Source organism: Electrophorus electricus, chromosome 10 (genome assembly GCF_013358815.1).
Source record: "Electrophorus electricus isolate fEleEle1 chromosome 10, fEleEle1.pri, whole genome shotgun sequence".
NCBI lineage: Eukaryota > Metazoa > Chordata > Actinopteri > Gymnotiformes > Gymnotidae > Electrophorus > Electrophorus electricus.
In genome coordinates this window covers 4,946,877-4,961,077 of record NC_049544.1, presented here as the reverse complement: position 1 = coordinate 4,961,077, position 14,201 = coordinate 4,946,877, and the positions used below count along the sequence as shown (strand labels likewise).

Below are 14,201 nucleotides of genomic sequence, written 5' to 3'. Positions count from 1 at the left end.
TTCTCAGCTCGTGCTGGGAGCTAGCCGTTATGTTTTCACGGCGGTTTTTGTAAAAAGAAAACAAAACAAAACATTTAACCGGTCGGCGTGCTGCAAGTTAGATTCGCGCATCCAAACTATTTTCTCTACTTTTCTGAGTTTGGAACTGTTTTTTTTTTTCTTCTTCTTCTCTGTACCAAGATGTTAGAGGAGGAAGAAACACCCCCCCAGTTTTCCGAAGACGAACGGGTAGAGTTTATAGGCATGAGAATTTGCCAAATGTTGAACATGAACACGGTGTCCTGGAACAAATTTGTTACCGTGGAGGAAAACCAGAGGCTTTTAACTGACTACTTTGAAAAACAAGTTAAACTGTTGTTTTTCATCCCAGCTGCGCCCACTGTTCTCACTGCTTCCACTGAGGTGAGTGTGGCCTGCAGTGCCTAACTCCTGTGTGCCAAGTATATTACTCAGCAGGTGCACAGCACATAGGCAGTGTTTCATCCTTACAAACACGCTATATTCGTTCTTTTATTGTTCCATATGCGTTAGGTTTCTTTTGTCCCCGAATGCAAGACATTATATATTCTCAAGAAGGAAAGTGTCCCCATCCTCTCTGAAAATTACAGGAGCTTTCTACTCTTTGGGGTGCTGTCACCCGCCCTGCTGCTGCAGCTGTCAAACATTGTGGACAAGGTAATGAACACTCTTAGCTTCTCATGGAATGTCAGCACTACCCAAGTACTGATCAAAGCCTCCAAGGCCTGTAGGGAAAATATTACACTATCAAAATGTCTCACATACCCTATTGTTAAGTTGGTATACCACCAGTGGACTAGCATTTAAATGAATGTTTGATTTACCCTTCAGGGATGTATATGTGTAATGTTTCAATGTTTTATGTCAAGGTCTGTCTGCCACTTTTGTCAAACAAGAAGAATCATCTGTTATGGCCAAATGTGATATCCCAGGATGTAACACAGCACATTGAGAGTTTATCAAACAAGGTGTCAGTGGTGAAAGGACAGGTATATGGAAAAACTGTCCTTCCTGTTCCTGCTGTCGCAGGGAAGACAGAAGACAGTCTGGAGTCATTCCTCAGACCGTAAGTGTTTTATACTTTATTTGTTAGTGTCAGTGCAAATTTTGCCATTTTAACTGCAATGTGCTCTTTATCAGGGGTGCCCAGTTCCTAAAGGTCAGCTCTAGAACGCAGTGCAATTTGGGGATTTCTCTGATCTAACCCAGGGCAGGGAATTTACAAAACTGTGGTGCATTCCAGCAGTCCCAGACCATAGTTGGGCACCTGCTCCATATTCTGTCCTGTGAGTATGGTCAAGCATTATTTGATTCCTTTTATTTCACAAATTACTGCTGATGTCATGACAGGAGGACAGCGGTGCATGCTGTTGAGTCCATGGTCATTAACTGGACACGCCTGATTCAAAAAGTATTAAAAGAAGATTCCGCCGACCTCATCTTAAAAGGGCTGAACCCAGAACCAATGACTGAACTTGACTTCTGGAGGTCTAGAAAAAAGAACATAGAAAACATTTATGAGCAGGTTTGTTCTGCTTTAAGCATTCATGTGCATCAGTCCTGATAATGCAACCGATTTTTGTCACTGTGAGTTTTTGTTTTCCAGATTCAGAGTCCTGCTATCCAGAAGATGGTGAGAATCCTTGAGGTGGCAGACAGCAGCTATTACCCCTGTTTTAAAACTGTGACAGAGGAGGTCATTGATGGTAATCAAGTTGTATTTCACTAGTCACCACTGCATGATAAATACACATTAACTTGGGTCCAGTTACACCACACATGACATCAATGAGCTGTATGTGTTTTTTAGAAGAGTATTCAGCCACACCTGAAAACGCACACGATAAACTGCAACCTAGTGCGGTCTAACTTACTTTTAAAAAGTAGCTGTAACTCACATGTTTCTGCAGCACTACAGGAAGTGAGAGACGTGGATGTCCACCTCCAGCAGCTTCGGCCGCTCCTGCTCCAGGTGCAAGAGGGCGAGTTCTCCTCCATCCGGATGTTCATCCGTCCACTCTTCCATCTCGTCTTTCTGGTTTGGACCCACTGCACGTCCTACCGCATGCCGGCCCGTCTGGTGGTGCTGCTGCAGGAACTCGCCAACCTGCTTATTCAGCAGGTAATCGTCATGGTTTCGTTCAGGGCCAGGATTGGAATTAGGATTCAGAGTACTAGGTAGCTATGCTGGGATTAGAAGAACATACAGTTCTTCTAATCCAAGTATATATAGTATATAGGCGTAGGTGTTATCACCTCCATTTGTCTCCAGAGCACTCAAGTAATAATACAAGCAGGAATACAGTAGTGATTTACAACAGAACATCCTTTACGCGCGTGATTTTTTTTCGAGTGATTTTTGTCCTGGGTTACTGCCACAAACAATTTAAAGATCAAAGTAATTTGAACATTATGTCTTTGCTCCAACCAGGCTAGCTCATACCTGGGTGCAGAGGAGTTGCTAAGAGGGGAGACAGAGGAAACTCTGGAGAAGCTGCAAATTGTAGTGAAGCTCCTCAGATGTTTTAAGGACACTTACCATACCTACAGAGAAAAGGTGACTGCCTGGGCCAGTGCCAAAGGCATACACAAGTGGTGGGACTTCCCATCTGCTTTGGTCTTCACTCGATTCAACTGTTTCTTAGCACGAGTGCTAATGTTAGAGGTAGGATTCTCTCTGTTCTCAGCTGAACAAATGTCTTATAATAATTCTCTTAAAGTGTTGGCGAAAGATTATATGTAAATGGAGGGATGTGTGCATTTCAGGACCTTTTCTCCACCATGTTAGAGCTACAGAATCTGGAAAAACTGATATTTGGAGGAACCAAGGGGAGGATGTATACGGAACAGGTTTCTCTGTTACACTCAGAGTTTCAGCAGCTCTGCAAAAAAATCAGGGATGCTCAACATAATCCTCTGGATTTGATGTCTAAGGTATGCTTCTAAAATCTGTGAGCAATGTGATTTTTTTCAAAATATTTAGTGGTGTTAGTTAGTGTTAAAGTTAGTGTTACAGTTGTGTGAATGTACGTAGGAAAAGCTTGCAGTCATGTTTCTGCTGTTAGACATGATATGTTAAGACATTTTGCATCAGTTCTATGGTGACATCCTTTTACTCTGTATGTCTGATGGTGATAGTTTTGATGCGGTATAAGGGTCCTCTTTGCAAAGATGGATTAGATCTTTTGTCTTGTACAAAAGAAATGACTCTCTTTAATTGTATTACTTTTGTTCCAATTTAGTCCTTGTTAGAAATAAAAATGTTATCAGTATTTTGAAATGCATGAATTGCATATAATTTTGCTTCTTTGGTTATTTCAGAATTTTCTAACATTTTTAAAGCATTTAAAGAATGCCAAGTGTGCATGAGAAATTGAGTGTTTTATTTTTCCATTCTGAATTAAAGCACTTTGAGCAGGACTATGCACATTTCAAACAAACGGTTACAGACTATGATCGACGCCTTGGCAGCATTCTTTGCTTGGCCTACAAAGACTGTTCAGGATTGGAATCTATTTTCAAAGTGAGTTACATTAATAATGGCTTGCAAAAGCAAAAAATAGCATTTTGTATAAACTATATGATGGACGTTTTTAATGTGTTTCTGCACAGCTGTTAGCTTTGTTCAAACCGTTCCTGGACAGAGGGATTATTAAGGAAATGTTTGCCCCCAATTTCACAAAACTTATCCATCATTTTGGAGTTGAGCTGGAAAGATGCAAACACCTGTTCAACTCTTACCTTGAGCAGGTGCCACTGATTTTTTTTTATGAATCAGCCCCCTACGCCATACATGTTTCACCCACAGTACTGCTGTACTGATGTAATATGGACCAATTGTGTTTCCCATTTGTCTCCAGAGGAAGAAGGGAAAAGCCATGCTGTGTAAAAACATGCCTGCCATGTCTGGTGCTATGAAATGGGCTAAAATGATGAGAGACAGAATTCAAATCCCATGGGAAAACTTTAGATTTGTGCTCGACATGTAAGTGCTTCTGATCTATTCTTAGCCTTACTGCATTCATTGAAAAACAATAATCTCAGTTAGTTGTATGTATTGCAAATCATTTAGTGATTTTGTAAATCTGATAACTATGAGGGATGAGTGAGCGCTGTATTGCTTGCGTGCCAGGACGCTGGAAGGAGCAGCTATGGAGATGGTGTATCATAAGTACGAGGAGATGTCCACACTGCTGGATGAGTTTGAGGAGGAGGTCTATTCACACTGGTGCGATAATGTTAAACACGTCTGCCAGATGAACCTTGACCAACCCCTCATCAGGAGAGATTTAAGTTCTGGTCTCCTATCAGTGAACTTCAATCTACAAGTAATTAACATAATTATGGCATGTGCCAAGTATATGATAATACTAACTTGCTTGTTGCTTTTAGTTCAGACTTTGTCATAGATTAAAACTTGTAACACAACTCTTTGCACACTGATACTGTGACTCAAGCTCCTGGATGTTCTGAGAGATGTCAGACATCTTCAAATGCTGGACCAGACCAGCATCCCTTCTGCTGCGATGGAGGTGTATGAAAAGAGGGACACATTCCTCATGGTTAGTCAACTCCTCTATTTATACTTGACTATTTTAAGAAAATGATAATGAATGCTTATTTGTAGTTACCTTCTAATAATAAAGCAGCCCTTTCCAGATGAGCGTCTCATACGGTGCAAAGGAAATTCTGAGATCCCCCCCCCCCTTCCTTAGTGCATTAGCAGTTTGCAGTTACTGGTCCAGGGTTACAACAAGGTATGTCAGTCAGCTGTGGATGTGGAAGCTGCTCTTCTGAAGGCAGAGCTGGAGGCCATAGACAAGCAGCTGCATCAGGCAGAGACTGAGCTCCGGTGGCAGGACCAAGAGTGCTGGGACTACATCTGCCAGGTGAGGGACACAGTTCACGACCTGGAACGCAGGCTCCAGAAGTCCAGAGACAATGTGGGGACGATCCAGGAGCTCATGAAGGGCTGGTGCAAGCAGCCCATGTTCTGCCGGAAGGACAATAAAAAGGACACGCTGCTTATGCTGGACGACAGAGCAGCAAGGGTGACAAAGAAATACAGTGGCATCAGGAACGACGGGGAGGCCATGCATCATCTGATGCAGGTAGGCAGGAAAGAAACTTAAGAGAAGCCGGATGTTCTACTTCACTACTGTTTCATTTATTTATTTGCTTTGTTTTTTCTGATTTTTTTACATTTTGCTGTTAATCTTTGTAGGAAAACAAGCATCTCTACGCAGCAGTTGATGGTTCTGAGGCTTGGCAGCAGTATGTGGAATATGTGGATGAGATGGTAGCGGAAGGCCTTTTCAATGCCATCACTCACTCCCTCGAGTTCTTTGTCGACAACATGGAAAGATCTGTAAAGCAAGCTCCACTTTTAGAGGCTCAGATGCTGCTAAGGGGAGCTGAGATTGTCTTTAGACCCTCTCTGGACAAGGATTCCGGAGCTGGCCTTCGTGAGCTGGTGGAAGGCCTGCTGGCTGATGTGTTCAGGATGTCCACTCAAGTCAAGAGGGTGGCATCTCACTTGGACTTGAAGGACTATCAGGTGAACAGTGGTTCAAGACATGCTCGAAATATCACATTTGAAAGCATTTTGTAAAGCCACATGTGGTTCATGAATCATTTGGTTCCTAACACATTCCTGCATGTTCCAGCAAAGATCGCTTGGTGCAATAATAACATGTAGACTTCATAGTTAAATGTGTAACATTCTTTGGCAGAACGATATAAATGACATGCTGGACCTCTTGGACCTGCGACAGGAAGTGATGGAGAGAGTGAATGGTGTTATCAGGAGTGCTTGTCAGTACCAGGGCACATTTGAGGTCTACTCCCATCTGTGGCTGGATGAACGGGCCGAGTTCCTCAGGCAGTTTCTCCTTTACGGTCAGCCTCTGACCACTGAGTACGTGGAGGCATACGGAGAGCATGCTCTACCAGAGACTCCACCCACCACCGATAAGTTCAAAGACCAGGTACTGATCCGGGCTGTTTTTGAACGGAAGGGAAAAGAAAGTCTAATTTATTAAAGCCTTCTTTTAACAAATTATGCATAATATATATTGGATGATATATTTCTTTGAGATATTCCTTCTCTGCACAGATTGACCATTATGAAGAACTGTATGCACAAGTCAGCAAACTTGAAGACTGGCGAGTCTTTGATAGCTGGTTTAGAGTGGATACCCGCTCACTGAAGATGAGTCTTTTAAACACAATCAAAAAATGGAGCTGGATGTTCAAGGAGCACCTCATATCATATGTCACGGATAGGTGGGCTGAAAATCTAACATCTACACTAAAGCTATATCTTGCATAATGCACTATAACTCACTAGTGACTTGTACTGTAAAAAGCGTAAGTCTGACATCGCAAAGTGCTCTTGATGTCAGAATTTTTCCAAATTGTGTTCAAATGTCACACCTCTTTACCACCAATGGCACTGTTTGCTTTCTTGTCATTTCTCACCTTCTCTCAGTATTACAGAGCTCGAGGAGTTTATCGTGAGGGCAGCCTCAGGCCTGAGGGAGCCAGTGAGGAGTGGGGACTACCAGGCCCTGGTGCAGGTGATGGGCTACCTGCTGTCTGTCAGAGCCAGGCAGCCCAGCACAGACCAGCTGTTTGAGCCACTCAGGGCGGTGGCCGGCCTGCTGGAGCAGTATGGAGAAATGCTACCCGATCACATCTACAATCAGCTGGAGGTGAGGACCAGTGTAACTAATATAACGTCATAATGATCCCAGCATCATAACAGAGCCACACTACTCTTTAAATATGGGCAGAAAATGATTTTGGAAGGCAAACTAAAAACAAACAAACAAGCAGAACAAAGCATGCAGAGGTATTTTGGAGTAGGATTTGATTGTCATTGATTTGATTATATATACATATAATATAATGTCCAGGAGCTGCCTGAAAAATGGAGCAGTGTTAAGAAGCTAGCCTGGTGTGTGAAGCATGAGGTTGCTCCTCTCCAGAACGCTGAGGTGGCAGTCATCCGCAGAAAGTACGGGGCTTTTGAGGTCAGTGATCCTCTTCCTGTTTTATTTAGACTTGAAATAAGTTTAAAACTGGGCACACATTCAGATAATTCAGGCCTTTTTTTTCATTCATATTCTTAGAGATGAAAATTGATCTTTTATGCTGCGTGCTTCTTTTTTCGCTGACTCATTTCCCCTCAGAGAAAGTTGAGCCAGTTTGAAGAGAAATTTAGAACAGAAGCTCCTTTTTTGTACAAGTCGGTGAGCCCTTACCTTCGGCTCGACAAGGTACATCACATCGTTTCCGGTTTTCTTTTTAAAATTTTACTTCGTCCCACCGAACCCGCATGCTTACTTTCACTGCTAGAGCTAATGCTAACAGCTTGGTGTTGTGGTGCGTCAGTGCCATGGCGAGGTGATGACGCTGCAGCAGGAGCTGTTGGAGCTGCAGGAGTCCTGTAAGCTCTTTGAAGTGAGCAGCCCTGACCTGAGGCAGCTCCGACTCTGGCAGAGGGAGACCGTTGTCTTAAAGCAGCTCTGGGACCTGCTGTTTTGTGCTCAGGTTGTTCAGTCACACTCATTTCACTCGTGTTATTAATAAATGCATTGTGAGAACTAAATTATAGGTTTACTGCTGTTGTCTTGAGATTTACCAGTTTGTAAGTTGCCGCTGCCAAGGCACTTTTCGAAACAAAAATAGTACTGTGAGATGTTTCAGCTGAGCGTCTGTCCAAACATGCCCACCTGACGGCGATTATGTCTGACTTCACAGAGCAGCATAGCAGCCTGGACAGGCAATCATTGGAGAGGCATTAATGTGGAGCTCATGGATGCAGAGCTGAGAAGGTTTGCAAAAGTAAGAACTTCTGATTCACTATTGTTCCACACCCCACCAAATCACCGATCTCTAAGAGAAACTGTACAAATGGACTGTTGACTTCTCACTGTACTACGTAGCACCTGGAAATGTGTGGAATTCCTGTTGGATTTTGATTGGTCAGCTCTTTTGAAAGCTTTAAATACGTGCATTTGACACGTCATCCTGGAGTTGTTCACTAAACTGTGCAGTACTGGCAGAACTCTAGACACATCTGGGAAAACATTAGGACAAATTTGTAAATAATTGATAATGACACTGATTTAATGCCGGGGCCAGGAGATGGAGACTCTTGACAAAGAAGCCCGCGGATGGGACAGCTACATTGGCCTTGACCATGCACTCAAAGATCTGTTGACTTCCCTGCGAGTCGTGAAAGAGCTACAAAACCCAGCTATGAGAGCACGACACTGGACACAGCTGGTCAGGATCACCAGGGTGAGTGAGTGGGACCAAAGTCGGAGGTTTTGTCCAGTAGCTACGGCGCAGTGTGAAGACAAACTGGCCTGCATTTAATTAAAGTACGGAGTGCAACGATGACACCAGATCAGATAAAAGTTTTTTTCTCTCAGATGGACTTCACCCTGACTGAGAGAACAACCCTTGCAGACTTACTGGTCCTGCAGCTGCACTTGTATGAAGAGGAGGTTCACAACACAGTGGCTAAAGCTGTTAAAGAAATTGCCATCGAAAGGGTTAGAATTTCTTTCTTCTCCTCTCTCACGGTTCCCTCACAAACACTTACTTTAGTAAAAGTGTTGGAAGCAAAAGAGTCTTGGGTCTCATTCTCCTTGTCAGGTGTTGATTGAGATCAGTCAGACATGGACCCTGATGGAGTTCACGTACGAGGAGCACCTTCGCACCTCCACGCCTCTGCTGAAGTGTGATGACGACCTCATTGAGAGGCTAGAGGAGCATCAGGTAGGACTAAGCAGAATTCCTTTCCATTTTCATCAGCCCTAATTGTACTGCAACAGTTGCACGAATGATATATGTTTATCTCAGTGGGAAATTAATCAAATGCACAAAAAGGCAAATTCTGTGGTTACATGTTAGATTGAAATACAGTGAAAGGTAAGTCACCATATGGTTAAGCATATTTAGCCCGCTTATCAGAGGGTCTCCCGAGTGGCTGCCTGAAAATGGGTGGTGTGTTCAGGGGCTTCTATCTCTCCCTTTTTCTCTGCCGTCTGTGGCGAGGGTCGACAGATCTGCTGTCAGCCACCTTTATTCAAGCCACTGATTTATGGGGTGCAGACCACACATTGGTGCCTTTGTTTGCATGCTGCGTGCGTAGGGGCCAGTCCCAGCCAAACACAATGCCGCGCACAATGAGTCGGCTGTGTACACACATCCTGCCTCTTCACTCCCACGCGGCTGGGAACTACGTCACGCTAAAACGGCCCGCACAGCCTACACAGAGGCAAGGAGGAAGCCCGACAGACTAGCGGGGCCCAGCATCTTGTAATGTTACTCTAGCTATAGCTATTGTCAAATTGGTTTTCAATTGAAAGATGTAATTTATGTTTTAATCAAGGTTTGTGATCATTAAGTTTCAGTTTTCTTTAAGAATTCACACTGGAATTCAAGATGAAGCTTTTTTATTAACTGATTATTAAAATAAACAAATTATCATTAAAATAAACATTTAAATCTAAAATGAGATAAACAGATAAACCCATATTTGTCACCAAAGTAAAAATAAACAACAACTCATATATCAGTCAAAACCCCTACTCCAGAACCCTGAAGACCTAGGCCTATTCCCGGGAGGTATGGGACCTGGCGCTGCCCTGCTGCTGAGTGTGCGTGTTGTCTGCGCCCCTCTCAGGTGCAGCTGCAGGCCATGCTGCAGACGAAGCAGGTGGAGTTCTTCCATGAGCAGGTGCAGGCCCTGCAGGCCCAGCTCACGCATGCTGACTCTGTGCTGCTGCTCTGGCTGGAGGTGCAGAGGACCTGGACTCACCTGGAGAGCATCTTCATGGGCTCAGATGACATTCGTCAACACCTGCCTGCAGACACACACCGTTTCCATGCCATCAATGCTGACTTTAAGGCATGTGCCTTGATTTTGTTTTTTGGGTTTGTTTTTTTTTTTTTATTCGCTAGGAGTTTTGCACTGTTGCCAATGGGAACAAGAGAACGAGTAGTGTAAGGAGTGGTTAAAACTTGGATATTTCTGAACTATGTGGAGACACATGCGCACACACACACTCATTATATTCATAACATACATCTATTATGAATAGGGTTTTTGTCATTTTTTAAAGACTGTTCTACCTGTTTTTTTGGGGGGGGGGGGGTTGTCTTAGAAGAATCAGTAAAATCAATTTGTCAAAGATTTGTTCATAATGAATGTCTCTGTCTATGAAATTATTGCTGCCCATGTGTTAGCATTTAATATGCATGTTTAGGACCTGATGTTTAAAAGTTCTGAAACGAAGAATGTGATCGCCGCCACAAACAGGACCAACCTTTTGGAGATACTAGAAGATCTGCAAATAAGGTTCGTGGGACTTGCCAGAAGTAAAACATATAGTTGTCTTTCAGTATTTCACAGCATTGAGGTATGTGATTAAGGGTTTCTGGTTTCTTCTTTCCAGACTTGATGTGTGTGAAAAAGCGCTAGCTAAATACCTTGAAACAAAGAGAAAGGCTTTCCCGCGATTCTACTTCGTCTCCTCCACTGACTTGCTGGACATCCTGTCCAAAGGCAGTCAACCTGAAAAGGTACCAGAGAGAGAGCAACATAGCACAGGCTCAGTCCCAGGGTACGAGGCCCATGGCACATAAATACCTCTGATATCAGGTTTCTTGGACATTTGTTTTATGTCAGTTTACTGTATGTATTACGTCATTGGTTTAACCTTCAGTGAAATAGTCCCTTTATTTTGGATGCATTGCCCATAGTATCGAGGCAGCCATTCATCAGCGTCTCACTGTAGTTTTGATTCGACTGATTCAATTATAATTCAGGAGAATAAAGAGGATAATGAGTTCTCCCTCACTCCACGTGACCTTTATCTGTTTTGATTCAAATTTTTTGTTCATCACACTGATAGTTAAAAGAGCCTTATTTCTCCAGAACATGATTATGATAAAAGGAAGACATTATACACTTAGGTTGACACTGACCCTGGCCGACACTCTTCCTGTGTAAATCCTCCCACATACCTGCTAGCCTTCAGTTTTGGGCGCTCAACCAGAACAGGGCGAGATTGCTTGGTGCTGCTCTTATTGTGAGTTGATTATAACTAGAAGCACCGGTGCATCTGAACTCCGTCATTACGCAAGCATCATTATGTATTTTTTTTCCCTTCATGCATTGTCCCATTTTAGTTCTTGTGCCATGAGTATTACTGTCTTGCTCTGTGCTGACCTGTGTTGCGTTGTTCAGGTGACCCAGCACTTGGCCAAGCTGTTTGACAGTATGGCTGACCTGCAGTTTGGGGAGGGTGGGCACAGGACAAAGGAAAAGCCTGCTGTTGGGATGTTCAGCAGAGAGAGGGAATTTGTGTCCTTCCACTCTCAGTGTGACTGTGTGGGTCCGGTAAGACCTCCCTCACTGGCGATATTATATGTATATATGTTATTATATTATTATTCATTTGGCTTAAATATGCATTGAATCTCTCTTGTCAATACAGTGAGTCTCTCTCATTCATTATCTGACGGACCTTCTCAGGTGCTTTCGGGTAACTGGTGTCGTTTTGCGCAGGTGGAGCTGTGGCTGGGTCGTCTGGAGGAGGCAATGCGGGAGGCGGTGAGGCGGCGCATTGCTGAGGCGACGGCCGTGTATGAGGATCGCCCGCGCGAGCAGTGGGTCCTGGAGCAGCCGGCCCAGGCCGCGCTCACCGCCTCCCAGATCTGGTGGTCGGCGGATGTGGGCCTGGCGTTCCAGCGGCTGGCTGAGGGCTTCGACACGGCACTGCGGGACTACAGCAGGAAACAGGTACAGTGCTCATGACTCCGCGTCTCAGCATGTATGAACGCCAATGTTTTCACTTCTTTGTATGTGTTGCAGATCTGATTTGGCTCAAACCTTTCCTTGTTTGAGCCCTGCTTGTGTGATTTTTAATTTTCGTTACTGAGTAAAAGAAAGCAGATCCTTATATATGCTCGCACCTCCCCTTTCATACAACCAGTCATATCAACGAGGCCTCCCTCAGCCAATCCAGGTGGGAGGCAACTGACAAAACATTACTCTTCCCATGTCAGTCTGTCACTGCTTGCTTATTTCATCCTGCCCCCTGAAAGCTTGGCCACAGCCCCACGCCGAAGTTACAGATAGCGCTGTTACTAGGAGATGGGCTTGGTAGCGCTTCTGTGAGCACTAGGCTGCTTCCCCATGCCCTCTGTGATGAAGTAGCGTGCGTAGCACTGGGTCAGGAAGGCCGCAGTGTGGCAGCTCAGCGAGGCCGTCCGTATTCCGTGCGCAGCGTCGGGAGCTGTCAGCGGCAGCCCGTAAGGTTAGCTTGTCCTTGGCCAACGTTTGAATAATCTGCCTCTTTCCCTCCCAGCCCCTGATTGGAGTTGCTGTCAGGCAACACAGTGATAAATGCAACCCAACCTGAACTGCTTTTACGTCTAATATACAGGGGCCGGGGGGTTGGAGATTACATCTCATTTGCCTGTCTGTGACAGGGGTAGCCCTGTAACCAGGCCAGCCTTTGCACACACACACACACACACACACACACACACATTAATACCCCTCTATACAGACAAACACACATACTTACACTCATATGTGCAAACAGTCCTTCACACACACACACACACACACACACACACACACACACACACACACACACACACACACACACACACATTAATACCCCTCTATACAGACATACACACATACTTACACTCATATGTGCAAACAGTCCTTCACACACACACACACACACACACACAGTACCCATACATTGATAAATGAGCTCTGTGCTTATTTGCCCTCCTGACTGGAATATATGACCTTGCTCCATAAATGTGGAGGGATCTCTCTGATGAGTATGTGACCCTGAGTCCCTGCCACTGCTGTTATTACCATCCACTTCTCTCTGGCATGTAAATTGATATAATTACTGTAAGCACAGGCCACAGAGCTCACTGTATGCTCCCATAGCCCATTACTGTGCCCTCATAAACGCTGAAATATCTGCCCCACTTCTTCAGATTGCTCAGCTGAACTCCCTGATAAGCATGTTACTGGGCGAGCTGAGTCCAGGAGACAGGCGGAAGATCATGACCATCTGCACCATCGACGTCCATGCCAGAGACGTGGTATCCAGACTTATCGCTCAGAAGGTTTGCTTGTGTTTACAAGTTGGTGTAATAGGATGGTGTTCACTCATCTTTTCTGGAGAGAGCATTGACGAGCAGTCTGTTCTAATTTTTATTATAATTTTAGGATTTTTATTAATTTAGCAACTGAATGATTCAAACGCTGGTTTGGTTTCTGTCTGTAAATGGCTGATTACGATATTGTGCTTATTTAACAGGGACAACGCACATTAAAGATTAATGTGATTTGACTTTGCCAAAATTTTCATTTTCATTGGGTGTCCGTGTGCAGATTTAATGAACAATATAAGACTACCTGAAATACAATTATATATAACCAAATTAATTATATAAAACAGAAATAATAAAGTAATAAATAAAGAAATAATAAAGTAATTCAGTTATTCAGTAATTTACAAAAAAGGGAAACTGGTAGGAGCACTTTTGACCTGTCCCAGATTTGGGGTGCAACTGAAATGCTATGCGCCCATTGCCCAGGTGAGCAGCGCGAGCGCCTTTGTCTGGCACTCCCAGCTGCGCCACCGCTGGGACGAGGAGCAGAGACACTGCTATGCCAGCATCTGCGACGCCCACTTCCTCTACTCCTATGAGTACCTGGGCAACACGCCACGCCTGGTCATCACCCCTCTCACTGACAGGTACCCTCCATTCCTGAACACCCCTCCACGAGTTCAGCGACCAGGCGTGCTTACGTGTTTGGGAATGGTATGTCCTTGCGGGCATCGCTCCTAAACGCTGCGCTGTGAGTGAGTGGTGGTGTCGGGTTCATACGCAGGTGCTATGTTACGCTGACCCAGTCTCTGCACCTAACCATGAGCGGAGCTCCAGCAGGCCCCGCCGGCACAGGCAAGACAGAGACCACTAAAGACCTGGGCAAGGCCCTCGGCGTCATGGTGTACGTCTTCAACTGCTCAGAACAGATGGATTACAAGGTGCCGTGGCTGGTTTTATTTCATGGCTACACTCTTTCGGTCTGTTCCTTTTTTGTTTTTGTTTACATCATGTGT

At 44.5% G+C, this 14,201-nt stretch overlaps 1 protein-coding gene across 3 annotated transcripts in view; it reads left to right on the top strand.

The window, feature by feature from the left end:
* Positions 1–98: 98 nt before the first annotated feature.
* Positions 99–14,201, top strand: part of LOC113571206 (dynein heavy chain 11, axonemal) — a 44,118-nt gene continuing 30,015 nt past the window's right edge. Inside the window, exons 1-33 of one of the 3 annotated variants that reach the window (XM_035530899.1) lie at positions 99–402; positions 532–675; positions 888–1,084; positions 1,369–1,543; positions 1,625–1,724; positions 1,929–2,140; positions 2,450–2,575; positions 2,785–2,952; positions 3,425–3,541; positions 3,631–3,768; positions 3,879–4,003; positions 4,151–4,346; positions 4,476–4,580; positions 4,734–5,129; positions 5,243–5,575; positions 5,751–6,005; positions 6,134–6,303; positions 6,509–6,731; positions 6,936–7,052; positions 7,212–7,298; positions 7,414–7,572; positions 7,783–7,866; positions 8,167–8,325; positions 8,460–8,582; positions 8,686–8,808; positions 9,719–9,943; positions 10,302–10,393; positions 10,491–10,617; positions 11,285–11,437; positions 11,606–11,839; positions 13,066–13,197; positions 13,672–13,832; positions 13,970–14,126. In XM_035530899.1, the coding sequence (XP_035386792.1) occupies positions 181–402; positions 532–675; positions 888–1,084; positions 1,369–1,543; positions 1,625–1,724; positions 1,929–2,140; positions 2,450–2,575; positions 2,785–2,952; positions 3,425–3,541; positions 3,631–3,768; positions 3,879–4,003; positions 4,151–4,346; positions 4,476–4,580; positions 4,734–5,129; positions 5,243–5,575; positions 5,751–6,005; positions 6,134–6,303; positions 6,509–6,731; positions 6,936–7,052; positions 7,212–7,298; positions 7,414–7,572; positions 7,783–7,866; positions 8,167–8,325; positions 8,460–8,582; positions 8,686–8,808; positions 9,719–9,943; positions 10,302–10,393; positions 10,491–10,617; positions 11,285–11,437; positions 11,606–11,839; positions 13,066–13,197; positions 13,672–13,832; positions 13,970–14,126 (5,535 nt within the window). In that variant the 5' untranslated portion in view covers positions 99–180. Of the gene's footprint in view, positions 403–531; positions 676–887; positions 1,085–1,368; positions 1,544–1,624; positions 1,725–1,928; positions 2,141–2,449; positions 2,684–2,784; positions 2,953–3,424; positions 3,542–3,630; positions 3,769–3,878; positions 4,004–4,150; positions 4,347–4,475; positions 4,581–4,733; positions 5,130–5,242; positions 5,576–5,750; positions 6,006–6,133; positions 6,304–6,508; positions 6,732–6,935; positions 7,053–7,211; positions 7,299–7,413; positions 7,573–7,782; positions 7,867–8,166; positions 8,326–8,459; positions 8,583–8,685; positions 8,809–9,718; positions 9,944–10,301; positions 10,394–10,490; positions 10,618–11,284; positions 11,438–11,605; positions 11,840–13,065; positions 13,198–13,671; positions 13,833–13,969; positions 14,127–14,201 lie in introns of those variants that run through there. The other 2 variants (XM_035530898.1, XM_035530900.1) reach the window with 2 other exon arrangements.